The 17,309-nt window shown below is 37.1% G+C and overlaps 9 protein-coding genes across 9 annotated transcripts; 6 read left to right on the top strand and 3 right to left on the bottom strand.

Annotated features, from left to right (window-relative positions):
• The first annotated feature begins 740 nt into the window (after positions 1–740).
• Positions 741–1,509, top strand: RHIMIDRAFT_349 (uncharacterized protein). The gene is made up of 2 exons (XM_023615133.1): positions 741–809; positions 901–1,509. Exons 1-2 carry the CDS (start codon positions 807–809, stop codon positions 1,291–1,293), a joined length of 396 nt encoding a protein of 131 aa, XP_023470573.1. The 5' UTR covers positions 741–806; the 3' UTR covers positions 1,294–1,509.
• Positions 1,270–3,053, top strand: RHIMIDRAFT_252278 (acid protease). Its single transcript, XM_023610939.1, has 6 exons — positions 1,270–1,995; positions 2,050–2,101; positions 2,156–2,406; positions 2,455–2,542; positions 2,596–2,786; positions 2,842–3,053. Exons 1-6 carry the CDS (start codon positions 1,675–1,677, stop codon positions 2,989–2,991), a joined length of 1,053 nt encoding a protein of 350 aa, XP_023470572.1. The 5' UTR covers positions 1,270–1,674; the 3' UTR covers positions 2,992–3,053.
• Positions 3,054–3,172: 119 nt separating this feature from the next.
• Positions 3,173–3,659, bottom strand: RHIMIDRAFT_232314 (uncharacterized protein; the record flags this gene model as incomplete). The annotated part of the gene is made up of 2 exons (XM_023607718.1): positions 3,173–3,497; positions 3,553–3,659. 2 exons carry the CDS (start codon positions 3,657–3,659, stop codon positions 3,173–3,175), a joined length of 432 nt encoding a protein of 143 aa, XP_023470571.1.
• A 950-nt stretch (positions 3,660–4,609) lies between these two features.
• Positions 4,610–6,234, top strand: RHIMIDRAFT_252276 (LETM1-domain-containing protein; the record flags this gene model as incomplete). The annotated part of the gene is made up of 4 exons (XM_023610938.1): positions 4,610–4,883; positions 4,935–5,852; positions 5,902–6,027; positions 6,083–6,234. The coding sequence occupies exons 1-4, from the start codon at positions 4,719–4,721 to the stop codon at positions 6,230–6,232; spliced, it is 1,359 nt and encodes a 452-aa protein (XP_023470570.1). The 5' UTR covers positions 4,610–4,718.
• Positions 6,235–6,842: 608 nt separating this feature from the next.
• On the bottom strand, positions 6,843–8,609 carry RHIMIDRAFT_221076 (cell division/GTP binding protein). The gene is made up of 7 exons (XM_023607423.1): positions 8,533–8,609; positions 8,380–8,476; positions 8,201–8,329; positions 8,060–8,141; positions 7,861–7,998; positions 7,501–7,811; positions 6,843–7,446 (listed from the first exon to the last, which is right to left on the bottom strand). Exons 1-7 carry the CDS (start codon positions 8,584–8,586, stop codon positions 7,277–7,279), a joined length of 981 nt encoding a protein of 326 aa, XP_023470569.1. The 5' UTR covers positions 8,587–8,609; the 3' UTR covers positions 6,843–7,276.
• Positions 8,610–9,664: 1,055 nt separating this feature from the next.
• On the top strand, positions 9,665–11,091 carry RHIMIDRAFT_209733 (uncharacterized protein). Its single transcript, XM_023607158.1, has 3 exons — positions 9,665–10,055; positions 10,111–10,156; positions 10,224–11,091. The coding sequence occupies exons 1-3, from the start codon at positions 9,916–9,918 to the stop codon at positions 10,863–10,865; spliced, it is 828 nt and encodes a 275-aa protein (XP_023470568.1). The 5' UTR covers positions 9,665–9,915; the 3' UTR covers positions 10,866–11,091.
• Positions 11,092–11,553: 462 nt separating this feature from the next.
• On the bottom strand, positions 11,554–13,619 carry RHIMIDRAFT_290 (P-loop containing nucleoside triphosphate hydrolase protein). The gene is made up of 5 exons (XM_023613696.1): positions 13,246–13,619; positions 13,157–13,191; positions 12,659–13,106; positions 12,351–12,612; positions 11,554–12,300 (listed from the first exon to the last, which is right to left on the bottom strand). Exons 1-5 carry the CDS (start codon positions 13,520–13,522, stop codon positions 11,661–11,663), a joined length of 1,662 nt encoding a protein of 553 aa, XP_023470567.1. The 5' UTR covers positions 13,523–13,619; the 3' UTR covers positions 11,554–11,660.
• Positions 13,620–14,077: 458 nt separating this feature from the next.
• RHIMIDRAFT_243018 (uncharacterized protein) lies at positions 14,078–14,914 on the top strand (the record flags this gene model as incomplete). The annotated part of the gene is made up of 6 exons (XM_023609883.1): positions 14,078–14,202; positions 14,256–14,456; positions 14,496–14,553; positions 14,601–14,663; positions 14,718–14,749; positions 14,797–14,914. 6 exons carry the CDS (start codon positions 14,078–14,080, stop codon positions 14,912–14,914), a joined length of 597 nt encoding a protein of 198 aa, XP_023470566.1.
• Positions 14,915–16,512: 1,598 nt separating this feature from the next.
• Positions 16,513–17,234, top strand: RHIMIDRAFT_189778 (Scramblase; the record flags this gene model as incomplete). The annotated part of the gene is made up of 3 exons (XM_023605911.1): positions 16,513–16,868; positions 16,925–17,042; positions 17,094–17,234. Coding segments are annotated over 3 exons (615 nt in total), but the record flags the coding sequence as incomplete, so codon positions are not given.
• Positions 17,235–17,309: the final 75 nt, after the last annotated feature.

Here is a 17,309-nt window from a genome sequence, read left to right as displayed (position 1 = left end):
AAGAAGCAAAAGAATGAATAAAGAGATAATTAGTAAATCAGTTATTAAACTGATGTTAAATATTTGCATTATAGAGGATTTATAAGAGAAAAGAGAAGCAAGAAAATGAGTAAACATGTAGAGAGATTATCAATATCATACCCGAGGTGCATTAAAAAGGGTCAGCAATAACTGGCCAGGAAAAAGAAGAGAAGAAACAAGCAAAGGGAGACCAAGAGAAGCGAGAAAGAGAGCGGCCAAATTAGCGGAAGGGGCTGAAGAAGTGTATGGGACCAAAGTTTGGTAAGAACCAAACTATCCCCAGCCAGCACCGGGTTAGTTTCGATGGGCAATCTATAATACTACATATCTTACAAGAGTAAAAAATATAACATGCCTTAGGGCTAGCTGGGGAGCTGGTCTTACTTTTTGGTCCAAAGAAAAAAAGAAATGAAAAAGAAGTCAAGATCAGACTATTTAAACAAAGTCTTTAACAACTTTTCATTTGTATAAAGCGTTGACCACACTTATCTCCTCTTTTCCCAAACAGACAAAATTCATTGCCTTTTTAGTAATAAAGAAAGGATTGATAGTCAACTAAAGTGAAAATGCAGTATTATTTCTAAATATGGTCTCGGACCAAGTTCAATCGCGCAATGTGAAGTCCGGACATTTATGTCCGGACAAAAAATACGAACAGAAAGAGGGACGGGGCTCAGAGCAAGGATGGGGTGAATGTATCCATCATGTTAAAAGAGGTACCTGGCCAAAGAATCAAGTTGTAAGAAGCCATCCAAAAAGAGAGCCTCCCTTTTCAAATCATTAATATGGTAAAGTCATTCATCCATCTAAAATAACATAAATCTGTCTATTACAATATCTTTTGAATACACTATTAATACCATCACTATGTGTATTTAGGCTGACGCTGCATCTGTCACTATCAGAACTCGCAAGTTCCTCACCAACCGTTTACTCCAACGTAAGCAAATGGTCGTCGATGTCATTCATCCCGGACTTGCCAATGTCTCCAAGGATGAACTTCGTGCCAAGATTGCCAAAATGTACAAGGCCGAAAAGGAAGTCGTTTCCGTCTTTGGCTTCAAGACTCACTTTGGTGGTGGAAAGACCACTGGTTTTGCCTTGATCTATGACAACCTCGAAGCTTTGAAGAAGTTCGAGCCTAGATACCGTCTCGTCCGTTACGGTCTTGCTGAACCTCCTAAGGGTGGTCGTAAGCAACGCAAGGAAAAGAAGAACCGTGAAAAGAAGTTCCGTGGTGTCAGAAAGACTAAGAAGGTCAGAAAGGAATAAGAGCTATCTTTTACCAATAAAAGACTATACGTATATTTTGTTTATATATATACACGCACACACGCACGTACAACACAACGCTCGATCACATACGATACACTCACATACACAAATGAGAGACGGATAGAAAGTGAATATGCAGAATTGGTTTTAAACTGAACTTTTTAATGATATACAACATTCTTAAAATTATATAAAAGAGCAACTAAAAGAAGCATCAATTAAACAATAAGTGACAGAATACTTTAATCTTTTTTCCCTCTTCTTTATTAAATCACTGTTGATATGAAGTCCATTGCTTTCTTAATATCCACAGCTATCACATGCACAATTGCTCAGAAATTGATATCAGTCCCTTTCGAAGCAGTGGATCGTAAAACAATGAAGGCAGCATCTTTTGAGAATCGCCTGGTAAATGCTCCCCTTGTCAATGTTGATCTCGCCTATTTGATCGACATTGACATAGGCACACCGCCTCAGCCTTTTACCTTATTATTAGATACTGGCTCATCCAGCACTTGGGTACCCATCTCAGGCTGTGGTCGCTATTGTGGATACCCCCTTCATACAATAGAACCACTAAAATCGAGCACATTTAATGCAACAGGAACACCGTTTAGTATTCGGTACGGAGAGGGATTTGCAACCGGTTACTATGCACAGGACACAATGACAGTAAATGGAGTGGTTATACCTGAAGTTGTAAATAAAATTATTCGTAATTCATATACGGTCTTACTCACCCCTTCAGTGAAGAATTTTGCAGTGTCTGATTATAATGATGGAGAATTAACCACGGACGGTGCAGGTATAAAGGGGATACTATTATTTTAATAATAAGGATGTAAATAGTGTTGTTTAGATGGTATTTTGGGCATTGGTCCTGATCGATTAAGTATCTATAATAATCCAGAACACAAAGAATATCCAACACTGGTGACAACCATGTACCAAAAAGGAGTCATCGCTCACCAAACATTTTCTGTTTTCTTTCATCCTGTTACTACTTCAAAGAGGCGTATTAATGGAGAGATTGTCTTTGGAGGAGTAGATGCTAGACATATCATTGGTGATATAAAATATGCACCTATAACAAGAAGAAAGGAGTTTGGGGTAATCTCTCTCTTCTTTAATTTATTATTTAACCAAGTGTATACTTAGGACTATTGGGCAGTGGATATTCAAAATATTAGAATAGGAAACATTATAAAAAACTATGGGGACGGTATTCCTGCAATGGTTGATACAGGTAAAGATATAAAAAGCGTGACAAATGAGAACTAACAAAACTGTGAGATGCAGGTTCAACACTAATTTATTTACCCAAAGACGTTGTCAGCACTGTCTTTAAAGACATTAAAGGAGTACGTCGGGATGTTTTAGGGCAGTACCTTGTACCATGTAAAGTAGCCAACCTGCCTGAGATTACGCTTACCCTGAACAATAATGACTTTATCATCACTCCTCAGCAATACGTGATTACAAGTGGAGCAGTAATTGTTTATTTGCATGTTTTTTTATGTCCACATTGCTTACTCTTAAATATAGATGTCAATTTCCAAAGACTTTTGTTACACTTACATTCAGGAGAGCCCTTCCTTTGTTGATGCTATCCTTGGATATGGTTTCCTTCAGCAATATGTTTCTGTATATGATCATGAGAATAGGCGAATTGGGCTTGCAAGACGTGCTCGATAGCTTTAAAATAACCGCACTTGAATAAATAAATAAATAAAAAACATGGCTTTGGATTAATTTATGCAGTTGTAGAAAAGGTTATTTTTTATATATGTTTATTTTTGTGTATAAATGAGTTCTTTATGAATCTTAAAGCTTGGACTAGGTGACGTTGAATTGCAGCTCTTATATCTCTTCTACTCTAACCTTCACGTAACTTTTGCAATATAGCTTCCTTCGTATTATCCGATAAAGGCGAAGAAGAGATATTATCAAGGCTTTCGATAAGATGATTATGCTCACTATGAAGTTTAACAGTGACCTGGTTAGGTGTTACGAAATAGCAGGTGACAGTAACATAGTATCTGCAATCAATCTTCTTTGATTTCTGAATTGGCCGGCTTTTAGATGATTCATCTTCTGTCTGTACACCAGCATGGCTCTTATAGGTCCCAGCTCTATGACATATGTACTTCATTTCCAAATGATGCTTCTTCTTGTTATGCACTATGGCATATGCTGACCTTCTTCGTTTAAATTAGACATATCACCATTCGTCTTTTCCTTATAAATCCAACATACTGCATAATGACAGGAGAATTTTCAGTAGTATTTTTCCAAGAGTCAATATCAACAATAATTTCTCTAGGAAAGGGTGTGTATTGTTCTAAAACTAAGCTCTCAGACATGATTACTATTCTTTAATAAAAGAGGAATAGGTGAAAGAAAAAGCCAGAGAACATGGAAAGCAGTAGCTACGTGGAAAGCTGGTACAACCAGTTGAAGATAAATTACTTACAAAGAAAGAGAAATAGAAGACTGGATCACTTAATCTTTATCTTGGTTGATGATGCTCATACAGATTTTATGCACAATACTGCAAGGATGGCCGTCGATATTGGACGTATGAGCTCAGAGACTAGAGAGGCAAGAAAGAGAATGATTGCAGCAGAAGAGATCAATGAGCTGTCATTAGAAGATATGGTACAGAAAGTGTATATCAATGAAGGAGTTTGTTATATTGTCAAGTCTTTCACGACGGAAGTTGCATACAATATATCAACTGAGCAAGGAATGATGACTGTGTGCAATTGTATCAACTTTCAACGAAATAGGTGTTTGTAAGCATATGGATTTAGTTTATCGCTTTGATAAAAGCTGTGCCGTTTACAGCCAAAGTAGACCGTCACGGCAATAATAAGAGAAATGCTACAGTATACTTACATTACCTAGAAATTGACTCTACCTTGAGAGTTCATACCATGGATAATACTTACCCAGTATACTGTGGAAAATAATGATATCGAAGCAATTACTGAAAGCTCTGATGTACTTCAATCAGAACTACCATCTGAAGCTGGAATTAGAGCGGATGGGTTGTTGACAAACATCACGAATGTATGCAGACAAGCTTTAGAAGGTCGTGTATATTTAACTTTTGAAAATAACCACAGACTGTCACAAATATATAATGAGCCAAGATAGTTGTTTTCAGTTAATGAAGAGATGCAGCTCCCACCAAATATAAATATACAAACGCAAAATAAGTAAAACACAAAAGAAAATTTACGTCATCGTAATATAAAACCCCACTGCTACTGTTATTCTCTTTCTTTTTTTTATTAAATAAATTAACTATGTTTCGGACAACAATACGAACTAGACTAGTTCAAAGTTATCAGCCTTTCATGGTACGCCAACGATTCTTATCACAACAACGCGTCTTTTTACAACGGTCTGAAAAAGAAATGTCAGCACCAGAAAAGAAGAAGACTTTAATGCAAAAGATTAAGGAAGAAGCAGTGCATTACTGGCATGGTGCTAAATTGCTTGGTTTAGAAATTAAGATATCATCTCGATTAACTTATAAAATGCTTCAAGGCACGAAGCTAACGCGACGTGAAAATAGACAGGTAGCATATAAAAAGGGGGAGGAAGGTAGTCTGTTGCTTATCACTTAATAGCTTCGACGTACAACTTCAGATATTCTTCGACTTGTTCCGTTTGCCGTATTTATCATTGTTCCTTTCATGGAACTTTTGTTACCTGTTGCTTTAAAGCTGTTTCCCAACATGTTACCGAGCACATTTGAAGATAAGAAACGTGCTGAAGAAAAAAAGAAGAAGTTACTTAAAGTTCGACTCGACATGGCACGATTCCTTCAAGAGACAATTGCAGAGACAGGATCTATCGCAGGCACAGATCCTGAGGCAGCTAAGGAATTTGCCAACTTTTTCCGCAAAGTACGTATGACTGGCGAACAGGCTTCAACCGATGATTTGTTGAACCTTGCGAGTAAATTTGAGGATGAACTGACATTGGACAACTTGTCTCGCCCACAATTAGTTTCTATCTGTCGATATATGAACATCAATGCCTTTGGTACAGACAATTTCTTACGTTTCCAGATTCGCAATCGAATGCGACAGATCAAGAATGACGATGTCGAGATCAAACGTGAGGGAATCGAAAACTTGACGCTGCAAGAATTAAGTGCGGCTTGTGCAGCTCGTGGTATACGCACCATCAGTACTTCACCTGGACGCATGCGCGATGAGTTGAGTCAGTGGCTGGAATTGCACTTGGAGCATAAGGTACCTTCGACTCTTTTGATCTTGTCACGTGCCTTTACCTTTACAGATCCTCGCGTCACCCCTGAAGACGCACTTCGTGCTACTTTCCAGAGTTTGCCTGATAATTTGGTAAATGAAGCTGAGCTTCAAGTACTGGAAACAGTGGGTGCCAGTACATACAAGCAAAAGTTGGATGTACTTGAACAACAAGAGGAATTGATTGAAGATGAATCAGAACAGGAAGAGAAGGAAGAAAAGGCCCGTCTGCAAGAACAGGATATAAGCCAGCTTAAAGAGTTACCTTCTATTGTAAGTTGATTAGCAGAAAAAGGAGAAACTCGTTTTAATATGCTTCTAGGATGAGGTTCCATCAAGCGATGAAGATTTGCAAGCAGCTTTAGCCAAATTAAAGACCAAGGTAGAATATCTCGAACAACGTGCTCAGTTGAATGAAATCATGTTTCATCATGAGGATTACAAAGAGGTACGAATATATTTAGCTGTAAACCATCCATTGATTTTCACACTCTTCTTATTAGCTTATTGAAGAATTGAAGGCAGCCAAGCATGGCGAAACAAATAAATCAACTGAACGTCTTAGCCAAAGATTAGAGAAATTGTTGACAGCCATAGACAAGGAATTAGACGCACTTGAAAAAAATGACAGTGATGATAATAAAAAAGTCTAAGCTTTCTTTTTAAAAAAGATCAGGTTGTATATAGATCAAGTTACTCTTGACAATAGTATTCATTTTAATATGCTCATGTATGACCAAAGCATGGTCTCACTATTTCTTTTGTGTGTGTAGCGTTGACTATAAATATGACTGTGGCGAGGGAGACATTTGCCATATTCGTTTTAAACACAGCTTGTGCAATGTTGGACGCCGACTGTCTTGATGCTGTCCAGAACAGTATCCCCCCTTCCTTATTCTCGCCTTTATCCATTGTAAAAAAGATGGAAATCATACAGATTGTGGTTATCATTACAGTACATTGAGTGTTCTTAATTTCTTAGTTTCTTAGTTTATGGATACTTTAACACACATCTGGGGTCACATGCAGCTTTTGACAACGAAAAGGACAGATTAAACATTTGCTATAGAAACGTACAAGGTTTTTTTTTTTTTTTTTGATTTTTCTCTTGACATCCTCACATTTGATCTTTACCAAACTTGCAATATATACTTGCACCTTGATACAAGGAGCAAAAAAGGACAGTCTATGGAAACCTGTCATTCAGGATAATCGTGTGATCTGGCTTATTCTGCCAAAATGCCTTATTTTGCAAGAACAGCTGTCATTTGCACATGTACTAATTTAGAATATTTGATTATGAGTGCAAGCATAGAAAGTAAGGATGATAGTGATTGTGCCCCTCTTTTTCAGTGCTTATTAGCCTTATTTCAACTTGTTCTGATTCAAACAATTCAGCAAGTCAATTATTGGTGCACATAACTGTTGTTGCTCGGTAGATTTGTGTAAATATTTAGATCCTTTTTGACACTGCATCATATGATGCAGTTGTTTATCGCAACTGCAATCAACATTGCAGTGACATTACTTGTTTTGGATCATTTAAGGAAAAATACAAAGATAAAGAGAATCGTTCAGATAAAGTAACAACAACAAGTCGAAAAATCAAGATTTTAAATGGATAAAAATCATAATAATCACTGCTTTCGATTTGTTCTCTTTTCCTGCATATACAAATTCCCTCTTTCTCTCTTTTTTTATTCGCTTGTTTTTTGTTGTACTTGAGTTGATTCCTTAATGGCCATCAACTGCTTAGCACGGAATGATTCGTAATGAATCAAGGCAGTTGTTTCAATTAAATCTTGCAAGTGAGTTCTCGTCAAGAAATTGCGCAAATGAATGAATTCACAATGTTGGGCATCTTCGACTAATAAAAGATTGCATTAATGATTATATGAAATGCATAAGTATTTGTTTATACCATTGATAGCACCCCATCTTGTTTTTCTGCCGCGTACTGCTTTTCCATCAATGACAACATTTCGCTCGGATCCGACTACAGCAAAAGGAATGAGTTCATAAATACTCTCGTTCAATGATCGTTCCTGTTCATCATCCTCCTCATTTTCATAAGGGTATAATCGAATATTATGGAAGGCAAGTTCAGCCTTGATTCTCTTCTTGAATGCATCACGTTCTTCCATGGTGAGTGAATCTGATTTAGCAATCACAGGAACTACATTGACAACTTCGGTCAATTTTTTGAGAACAACAATATCGATGGGTTTAAGACTAGTAAAAAGGTTGGTAAACAGAATAAACAAATACTGACTCTACTTACGAATGACCAGAGGGCGTAATGAAGAATAAACAACAATGAACGCGGGTATCAACAATATAGCGTTCTCTTCTTGCTGTCAATTCTTTACGTAAATAAGCCGAGTGTTGATCCTTGATGTATTTGATGATAGGTTCCCAACTATGATTATAAATATTAAAAAATCGTGTACGGTCCAAGCTTGTAGTATTTATAAACATACCAATTTTCATTGTTCACTTGATCACCATAACCAGGCGTGTCTACTATATTCAATCTTAATCTCACACCATTTTCCTCGATTGCTATACAAAATTATAGAAGTTATTACAGATACATTATCATCATAAATCTGTCTATTTACTGTGAGCGACTGATTCAATTTCAGTTGTTTGACGTGGTGCTTCGGCAGCATCAAGTCTACCCTTACTGTCAATCAAATGAGAGGCAAAGATGGTATTGACCAATGTTGATTTACCCAATCCAGATTGACCTATATACAAGTTAGTCAAAGGAAGAAACTCGCTCGTCCTTGCTATTTACCAACTACCATCACATTGAACTGAAAGCCTCTTTTCAAAAGTTTCTTTTCGATTTGTTGAGTGATGGTATCAAAGCCAACATAACTATTCAAGATGGTCTATATGAATGTCATTTAAGGAGGAGTGACGGTTAAAAGTTGTGTCTTTTGGGTACCTGAGGAGATGGTGTAGGTGACTGTTCTGTGGAAGGCGAAACGAGCGTGGACATGTTTATGAATAAAAAGAAAAGAGAGAGAGCAGTAAGAGAAAGAAGCAGAGAAAGGGCTTAAAGGGGGTAGAGTCGCACAAGAGGCTATATCCACGTGTTACTGCACCTGTTTATTTTCCTAAATTGCACCAGATGATTGGCTCGCTTATTATAAAGTATTTAATGTGGGATTGTGATACACATGAGGATCATTAATTTCCCATTTATAGATTGGCAGAGAATTTGGATTTGCCCTAAGGAAATGTCTGTGGGCTAAATGGGCAAAAAAAATAAAAAAAATTGAAAGGTAGTCGATGAAGAGGGAGAAAGTTGCCATGGCGATAAATGACGCGAGTTGTATGCACAAGCATGTAACAAGATCAATTCAAGAATGTAATGAAGAAGAAGGGGGGAGGACATGAGCAGATTGAAATAAGAAAGAGTATATATTCATTGTGTGTGTGTGTGTGTGTGTGTGTGAAGAGACTCCTCTTTGTGAAAAGTAAAGAAGATCACTTTAATTATATGCCCCTCTTTTGGTAAGTATAGGAAAGTTCGGGCAGTTCAAATATAAACACAAAATCGGGAGAAAAGCTTCCGATTGCCTTGATAGACAAGGGAGTTTGCTATGGGGGGAGAAGAGAGCTCTAGAAAAAAAAACAAAAGCATGAGCAAAAATGGTAAATGCCAAGTGATACAAGTCAAACAGCTTGTCAACTGCCTATTTCATCAGTGGGCACGGTAAGCAAAACAAAGGTCGGAATGGCTCCGATCAAGATAAAAATAACTGTTCATATTGTGATCTACAAATGAACCTTGCGAACAGACAGTTCCTTGCGGAGATGAGGTAACCACGCCATGAGCATGTGAAGCAGGGAACGATCGATGGCAAGCTGAGGATAATAATCGTGTCATGCTTTCATTTCCGAATAAACTGTCGATCTCCATCAACTTTAATCTTCTTCCCCCTTTTAGTTTGCTCCTTCTGCGTTACTATTTATCTTAAGCTTTATGCTGTGCGATGCTAGGGGTGTAGTGAAGGGACAACTTATAGAAAACAAAAGGGTAAACCCTTAATTTTTCAAATCTATAAATATGCATCATTTTACCTTTCTTCTTCTTCTCTTTCTCTTTCTCTCTTACACACATTCTCTTATCTGTTTCTCTTTTTATATACTTTTCGTTGTCTTGACAATTGAAAAAAAAACCCTTAAAAAAGACCTTTTACGGATTATTGTTTCTATATACGACCTTTATATTTTTTTTTTTTGTTTTTTAGCCTCCAAGCGAGAAGACTATAAAATTAATACTACATTACTACAGTTATAAACACACACCAATATACACACTATGGAAATACTCGAACTTGTTCATCAAGAAACCTTTCCTAATTTCGAAAGACCTTTTGAATGCACATTCAAAGATTGCAACAAGACCTTTGGTAGACGATCTGATCTCGTTAGACACTCTCGTATTCATACCAATGAAAGGTGTGTGTGCGTGTGTATGTGTAAAGAATAATGGCTTATATATATTTTATTTTAGACCTTTCAAATGTCGAGAAGAAGGCTGTGGCAAAAGTTTCATTCAGGTAAAAAAAAAAACAAAACAAAAGAAAAATGTCAAAAATTTCAAAGCAGCTAAATATATTATAATAGCGTTCAGCTTTGACTGTACACATGAGAACACACTCTGGCGAGAGGCCACATGTATGCGAACATCCCCATTGTAGCAAGAGCTTTAGTGACAGTAGCTCCCTTGCAAGACACAGACGCACGCATACTGGTAAAAGACCCTACAAGTGTCCCTTTGACGGTTGTTCCAAAAGCTTTGTTCGCAAGACGGTCTTGACGAAGCACATGAAAATAGATCACGTTTTGACTGGTAGAAAGCCTTCTGTACAGTGGCAGCCATTCATAGAAGAGCGTCGAAAGCTGATGCTTGAACAGCAGCAGATGCAGATGCAGCAACAATCCATGCAGCAACCTTGTGCTTGCACAGGCTGCACTTACTCTCCTCAGCAATCAACCACACCATTACACTGGTCACCTCCTACACCTGCATTGTCTGGCTATGAAAGTCCTTATAGTACTCAGGATGATACCTCAAATCCTTCTTCTCCTATTACTACTTCTTGGCCTTATGCAGCTCCATTCCAACATTTCCCATCCAACATGCAGCCTAATTGGTCTTTACCAGATATATATGATCAACATGTTGTATTACCCAGCTTATCCAGCATCATTCCTTCCAAAGATGACTGGTTCTTGAGAAGAGATAGTGGTGTGTCTTTATACTAATTTCTCTTTTTTTTTTTATTTGTATGCCTTTTTATCTTATACCCTTTATGTTATGTAGAAACAGAATTTACGCCTATTTTTATCCTTTACTCTCCTTATTTATGCATCCATTTTATTCCCCCTGCACACTCATTCACCTTTTCTTCTCCTCATTTGATTTCCCCCCATCTCCCTTTTTTTTATATGGGAAACATTTCATTTTATGCTTTATTTCTGCAACCTTATGCTCTCTTTTTTTTTTTTTGTAGTATGCATACTCTTATGATTCCCCCGTTTTAGCATCTTTTTTTATATTATTATTATTCATCGCTTTAACCATTGCTTATCTCATTGTTGCTTTCATATATCTTCTATTATTTCCCTTGTATCATCGTTTTTATACAAATTTGGAAATAAACACATTGATTAAATCTATATTTTTCTATTGTTTTTTTTATACTACAAAGGCTTATATCACAGATTTCATAAAGCTTTTATTAAACTAAATTCCCCTCCTTTTTAATATTTTTTATTTTTTATTTTTCATGATTGCCATATTTGAATAAAGTGTAAGCTAAAAGCACATACACATCTATCCCCTTTTTCTCTCTCTTTAATAAAAACCTGACGTGTTGTGTGATCTAACCCTGTGCGTTCTAGACATTGACAGCTTTCTCCAAAAAGAAAAATGTTGATCTTAAAAGCTCCCCCCCGATCATAAGATCTCCGACTGTAACATGCTGTGTAAAACGACATGGACTTAAAGAGGAAAAAAAAGTGTAAATCGATTGCTTTGTAACAATAGATATTATTTTTTTATTCTTGATCTTTTTTAATGTCTTTTTTGGTAACTTTTTTACTGTCTTTCTTTGTGTTCTTTGTGTCTACTTTCTTCATGTCCTTTTTAACAATCTTTTTGCTGTTGTTTTTGACAGCTTGTTTGGCAGCTTGTTTGGCAGATTTCAACATCCAATCTGGAACGTCACAGCCAGACTCTTTCATCACATTAACCACCTTTTTCAGATATGGGAAATCTTCTTGTGTGTAATAGGTAACTGCCTCACCAGCTCGTCCAGCACGACCTGTACGACCAATGCGATGAATGTAACTTGCCACTGATTGTGGGAAATCATAATTGATAACCAAATTGACGCCTTTGAAATCAAGACCTCGAGCCATCAAATCTGTCGCAATTAAAACCCAAATCTTGCCTATTCTAAACTGGTTGATAATATTGTCTCTTTGCGCCTTGGTTCGATCTGAATGTATCACTTCTACATTAATGCCATCAAATACAAGTTCATGAAATAGCTCCTTGGCTCGATCAATCGATTGGACAAAGATCAGCACAGGTGGTTTAAGTCCTCTTTGGATCAGTTGACGGAGTGCAATGCGTTTTCCTGCCTCAGTTCCTGTAAATAGCAATTCTTGTTTAATGGTATCTGTAGCGGCGTTTCTGTCCTGTAGTTAGTATGATTGTAGTAAATTACTTTTTTTGTAGCTTACTTGGCACCAATGACAATGCGAATCGGATCCTTCATCACACTCTTAGCGAGTTCTTCGATGTGTGATGAAAATGTAGCACTAAACAGTGATTTCTGAATGGTTGTTGATGTGCATGCAGCAAAAATTTCGTCTGTCTGACCCAAAAAGCCCTTTTCTAAAAGTTTGTCTGCTTCATCAAGTACTAAATGCCGAACTGCACTCAGGTCTACTTCGTTTTCTTTAATCGCATACACCAGTCGAAGAGGAGTAGTTACCAAAATGTCTTTATCATCATTAGTTTCATAATCATCACATTAATAAAAACTTACCAAACTTTTGTCTTGATTCAGGTGTTTGTGCTTTATCAGCTGCTGTAGCTTTGGCTAAAACGTTCACTCGGAGTTTTGTGCCTTGAGCCAAATGATTCGCCTCTCTTGCGATCTGCTGTGCCAATTCTCGGGTGGGTGCGATAATCAAGGCACGATAGCTCACTTTCTTTTCTGGTTTCTTCAAGTCTTGTATAATAGGAAGCAAGTAAGCCATTGTTTTACCCGAACCTGTAGGAGCACAGGACATTATATCACGACCGTTGAGCATGATGGGAATAGATTGCATCTGTACAGGCGTGGGTGTTGTATATGCCATAGACATCAAATTATTATACAGCTTGGGTTCCAAATTATATGCAGGTGAAGCAAGATCTTCAAATGTTCTGAAAGGGTTTGGCACATCAGTACCATAGACTTTAATTTTATGTTGTTTTCTAAATAAATTGGCCTATTCAATAAGATTAGTTACTCTGTTTTATAACTAGTTCACTTTATTACCTCTTCGACATTTTTAAAAATGGTTGACTTTTTGTCTATACATTAGAGTGTCAACATGTTGACAGATTCAAAATATGTCAATCTTTTACCTTTCTTTGGCTTTATGTCCTCATCACTCTCAGAGTCACTGTCTTTATCATTTTCCTTTTTCTTTTTTCTTGGCTGATCGACGACAGTATGCGTTGTTTTGAAGAAATCGATCTCGTCCAGGAGCTGAGAACGTACATTGGAATCGACAGCTGCTGCGTTGCGCTTTTTGGATTGTATCTGATTGGCTTCTTTTTCACCTTCGAATAAAGTGATGTCGTGCTTGAAGCGGTTTTTGTCAAACTTAGCACCACTTCCTAATAGATGAAAGAGATCCATATTATTTTGTATTCAAAAATAAAAAGGCAAGAGAGAGAGTGATAGAAAGAGAGGTAAAGATGACTGTGTATAAGCCACAATTCATTACCATAAAGAGTAACTTACGCCGCCTTACCCCATAATCAAGTCACAGTCTTACTTCAGGCACAGTGGTGGCATGATTCTCTAGAGTGAATACAACTGCATAAAGTATTGTAGGTTACTCAGTACAGTGAATAAAGGAGAGAAAAAAGGGAGCAATGAAAATAGTTGCCGGCATGAATGATCCTAAAAAAAAAAGCTTTTTTCCCATGCATTAATATTACTCAACAGAGAAGCGTGTACTCCTAGCCTCTGAAGATACCCTTAAGTATATTTCCTCCCTGTTGATCAAGCCTGTCCCAGGTCGATGTTGATAAGGTTGTCTGATAATTTTGTGTCTGCATTTAAAAACTAAAAGTGCAAGATGCATAGCCAAAAGAGCCATGTGATGTTGTAGATTAACTCTCCGCTTCATTTAGTTTCTTTGAAGATTTGCATGAGCCCAAGGGATTTTTCCTATTGAAATATTGAAAAATGAATTCTTCCGTATTATACAGGTTTAGTCCAAAAGATGCTCATCATATCAAGAAGTTGAGGAGATGTAATAGACGTGAGCTATCTCAGCTACATGAAAAGAACTCACAGTTGCTTAATAACCAGTAAAGTTTTCTATTTAGATTTTATACTCTCTCTTCTCATCATTTGTTGTTAGTGCCTTCGTACAAAAGTTATCAGACAACGGTGCCAAACTAAGAGAGACAAATCAATTGATTGAAGCATTACTTATCGACGAAAGAACAATAACTGCGCACGATATGATCACTGCAGATAACACAAACTTGGGCCACTGTCCATTAACAAGAAAGTTAGAAGCCATGTCTTTAATGACACCAAGACAAGAATCAAGGAAAAGGTCTGTAGATTTAGCAAACCAACAAGCTTTGTATCACAGTCAGTTGTCCAGAAGGCTATTAAAGATCAAAAGGGCTCATCTATTAGGCTCAGAACAAGTAAGGGAAAATTTTAAATGACAGACAAGAATATTAATTTTCCTAAGGTCAAAGCCAGAATGCTTACATTGGATGAATCATTAAGGCTACAAACAATGCAGCTAAGCAAGGTAAACTAATATATATATATATATATATATATATGTATCTAAATAAATATATAGCCTGATATTCATAACAAGGCTGATTCATTAAAGTAAGTGTTACCTTTCCTTTTAAGTGTGTGTCTAACTTGTAAAATAGTCCACCTCTTCTTGAAATTCCTTTATCTGTTGGACAAGACTATGAATTCCCCTTTGATGAAGACTCTTGTAACGAAGATAATAACAATAATAATAGTGATGACATGATCTTGTTGTAAAATATTATTATAATTTATTGTTTATTTCTTGTACTTGTCTATAAACTCTTGTTTGAAAGCTGAATTTTTAGGAATAATAATAAATGAAGGCACGCCGTTTTTGATGATGTATTGATCAAGTGATAAAATCTTGCCCAAGGGTAACTTCTTACCAATCTTTATCAATTTAGGATTAAGCCCCCTTGTATCTTCAAAATAGACCTCAACAGAGTCAGCTGTGTATTCGTGTTTGGCATCCCAAGGTGCAGGGTGTTCAAAGATAACCTCCAAATGATCTTGGAATGTATTGGTTTCATTAAAGCTTTGTATATAATCACTTTCCTTATATTCAGGATAAAGAAAGAAGACTGGCCAGCTGATGGTATCTGTCTCGTGATCATACTCAATATTTGCCCTTTCACGCACATCTTTATCTTCTACTTCAATCTTGATCTTTCTTTCCTTCATTGCTCTCTCCAATTCTTCTTTCTTCTCTCGCTCTCTCTTCTCTTTTTCTTCCTTTTCTTTCAATCTTCTATCCATCAATGCCTTTCGATCTACTGCCTTTTGCTTCACTTCTTTCACAGCCTTATTATCTGGTTCAATAGCCAACGCATGGTCACAGCAATCAATTGCCTCCACCAATTTATCAAGTGCCAATAAGGCCTTTGCAGAACGATACAGAGCCTTTACATTTTTAGGGTTAATGGCTAAACACTTTGAGCAATCATTCAGTACACGACCATAATTCTGAAGTTCAAGATTGCATTGTGCTCTATTGGCCAAACAGGCTTCAATGATCTTTTGATCTTTACACTCTGTTTCGATAGCTTTAGTGTAAAAAGTAATGGCGTCTTTGTACTTGAGTTTGCCCGCTCGGAAACAATCGTTGCCTTGTTCCTTGAAGTTTTGAGCAATCTCTAAGTTGATTATGAGATAAAAGCAGTAAAAAGAGCTTTCACTACGAACCTTCTGGAGTGCCGTCGAAAACCAGTGATTGAAGAGCGCTCAAAGTATCGTTTTCTTCTTCAGGCAACTGTGTCATAAACAAAGGAATCTTGGATAACTCTGCATCCAGGTTGTCAGGATCCATGGCAAATTGACCCTTGTAGGGCTTGGGTCCTACTTCTTGATTGGGTTGCTCAACTGTTTCTGACATGATTAAAAAAAAAAGGTAAAAAAAATATTAGCACAGACAACAATAAATTATTTCACTACGCATAACTTTTTTTTTCTTTCTTTCTTTCTTTCTTCTTTTCTTTTGACATGTTTAAAAGTAGATTGCTCGCTCCTCTTTTAAGGCAACGCAATGCTGTCAGAATAGTAAGATACAACTATTCTTCTTTACGTCGCCCACGTCAGCTAGGTATTGAACCTATTGTTCCTACACAAAAGAGACTTATATTGTTCGGTTAGGACCACGAAGTCGAGTACTCAATCACGTCGAGACACTTCGACCCAAGCCAACACGAATTACCACTGAAGAAATGACACCAAAGGCAGTTACGGATGAAGGCAGTCTGTTATATGATAAAGCAGCTCCCAACAATGTCCAAGATACAATTGTGGAGGTACCTATAGATGACAAGCATCAAATTATCAAACCAGATTCCCGTGGTGCAGCTCTTTTGACTCAATCAGCCGTTGTTGTCTGTCGACAGATTGAGATGATGAATGTCTTTTTAGGATATGAGCAAGCAAATCGATATAAAGTCATGGATCCTCATGGAAATCTTTTAGCATATATTCTAGAAGAGGAAGGATTTGGAAAATCAATCAGTCGTCAGTTCCTCAGAACGCATCGAAAGATGAATGCAACTGTTCTTAACCCCGAGGGGGAAGTGATGTTTAAGATCGTTAGACCTTATTCTTTGGTCAACAGTCGTATCTTTATTTACACTGCAGAAGATGAGCTTGTAGGCGAAGTACAGCAAAGATGGCACTTGCTTAGAAGGAAGTATGATTTGTTTGTTGGGTAAGTTGAATTGATTCAACCATATGGGGAGCTACTTGATTGATGTCATTAATCAGGCAAAAGCAGTTTGCCACAATCGATACACCCTTTTTAGGTTGGGATTTCCATCTTCAAGATGAGAATGGTGGTGTCCTTGGTAACGTGAATCGTAACTTTGTTGGGTTTGCTAGAGAGGTACAAATAGATAATGCTATACAATTACAGTCATACTGATCTTACATGTAGTTATTCACGGATACCGGAGAATATGTCCTTAGAATGGATGCAGCTGAGGGGAGTGTTAGAGGCATGACTTTAGACGAAAGAGCAGTTACACTGGCTTGTGCTGTTTCCATTGATTTTGATTATTTCTCAAGGCATTCAACTCATGGGTAAGACATCTACATGTGTATATATTATTATCATCTTTACCTTTGGACATCTTAGTGGCGGTGGATTTCT

The sequence above is a fragment of the Rhizopus microsporus genome (genome assembly GCF_002708625.1).
Source record: "Rhizopus microsporus ATCC 52813 unplaced genomic scaffold scaffold_1, whole genome shotgun sequence".
Taxonomy (NCBI): Eukaryota; Fungi; Mucoromycota; class Mucoromycetes; order Mucorales; family Rhizopodaceae; genus Rhizopus; species Rhizopus microsporus.
This window is presented reverse-complemented; position numbering and strand designations above follow the sequence as displayed.

Bases quoted from the DNA above. Each gene is read 5' to 3' on its own strand.
- RHIMIDRAFT_290 (XM_023613696.1), bottom strand. From the start codon at position 13,522: ATGGATCTCTTTCATCTATTAGGAAGTGGTGCTAAGTTTGACAAAAAC. The intron at 13,192-13,245 runs GTAAAAGATTGA...TCTAATGTATAG, and splicing joins GGACATAAAGCCAAAGAAAG to ACAAAAAGTCAACCATTTTT. The intron at 12,301-12,350 runs GTAAGCTACAAA...ACTACAGGACAG, and splicing joins CGCATTGTCATTGGTGCCAA to AAACGCCGCTACAGATACCA.
- RHIMIDRAFT_221076 (XM_023607423.1), bottom strand. From the start codon at position 8,586: ATGTCCACGCTCGTTTCGCCTTCCACAGAACAGTCACCTACACCATCT. The intron at 8,330-8,379 runs GTAAATAGCAAG...ACTTGTATATAG, and splicing joins GTTCAATGTGATGGTAGTTG to GTCAATCTGGATTGGGTAAA. The intron at 7,999-8,059 runs GTATGTTTATAA...TTATAATCATAG, and splicing joins CAAGTGAACAATGAAAATTG to TTGGGAACCTATCATCAAAT.
- RHIMIDRAFT_252278 (XM_023610939.1), top strand. From the start codon at position 1,675: ATGAAGGCAGCATCTTTTGAGAATCGCCTGGTAAATGCTCCCCTTGTC. The intron at 1,996-2,049 runs GTAAATAAAATT...CCTTCAGTGAAG, and splicing joins GAGTGGTTATACCTGAAGTT to AATTTTGCAGTGTCTGATTA. The intron at 2,543-2,595 runs GTAAAGATATAA...TGTGAGATGCAG, and splicing joins TCCTGCAATGGTTGATACAG to GTTCAACACTAATTTATTTA.
- RHIMIDRAFT_209733 (XM_023607158.1), top strand. From the start codon at position 9,916: ATGGAAATACTCGAACTTGTTCATCAAGAAACCTTTCCTAATTTCGAA. The intron at 10,056-10,110 runs GTGTGTGTGCGT...ATTTTATTTTAG, and splicing joins CGTATTCATACCAATGAAAG to ACCTTTCAAATGTCGAGAAG. The intron at 10,157-10,223 runs GTAAAAAAAAAA...ATATTATAATAG, and splicing joins GTGGCAAAAGTTTCATTCAG to CGTTCAGCTTTGACTGTACA.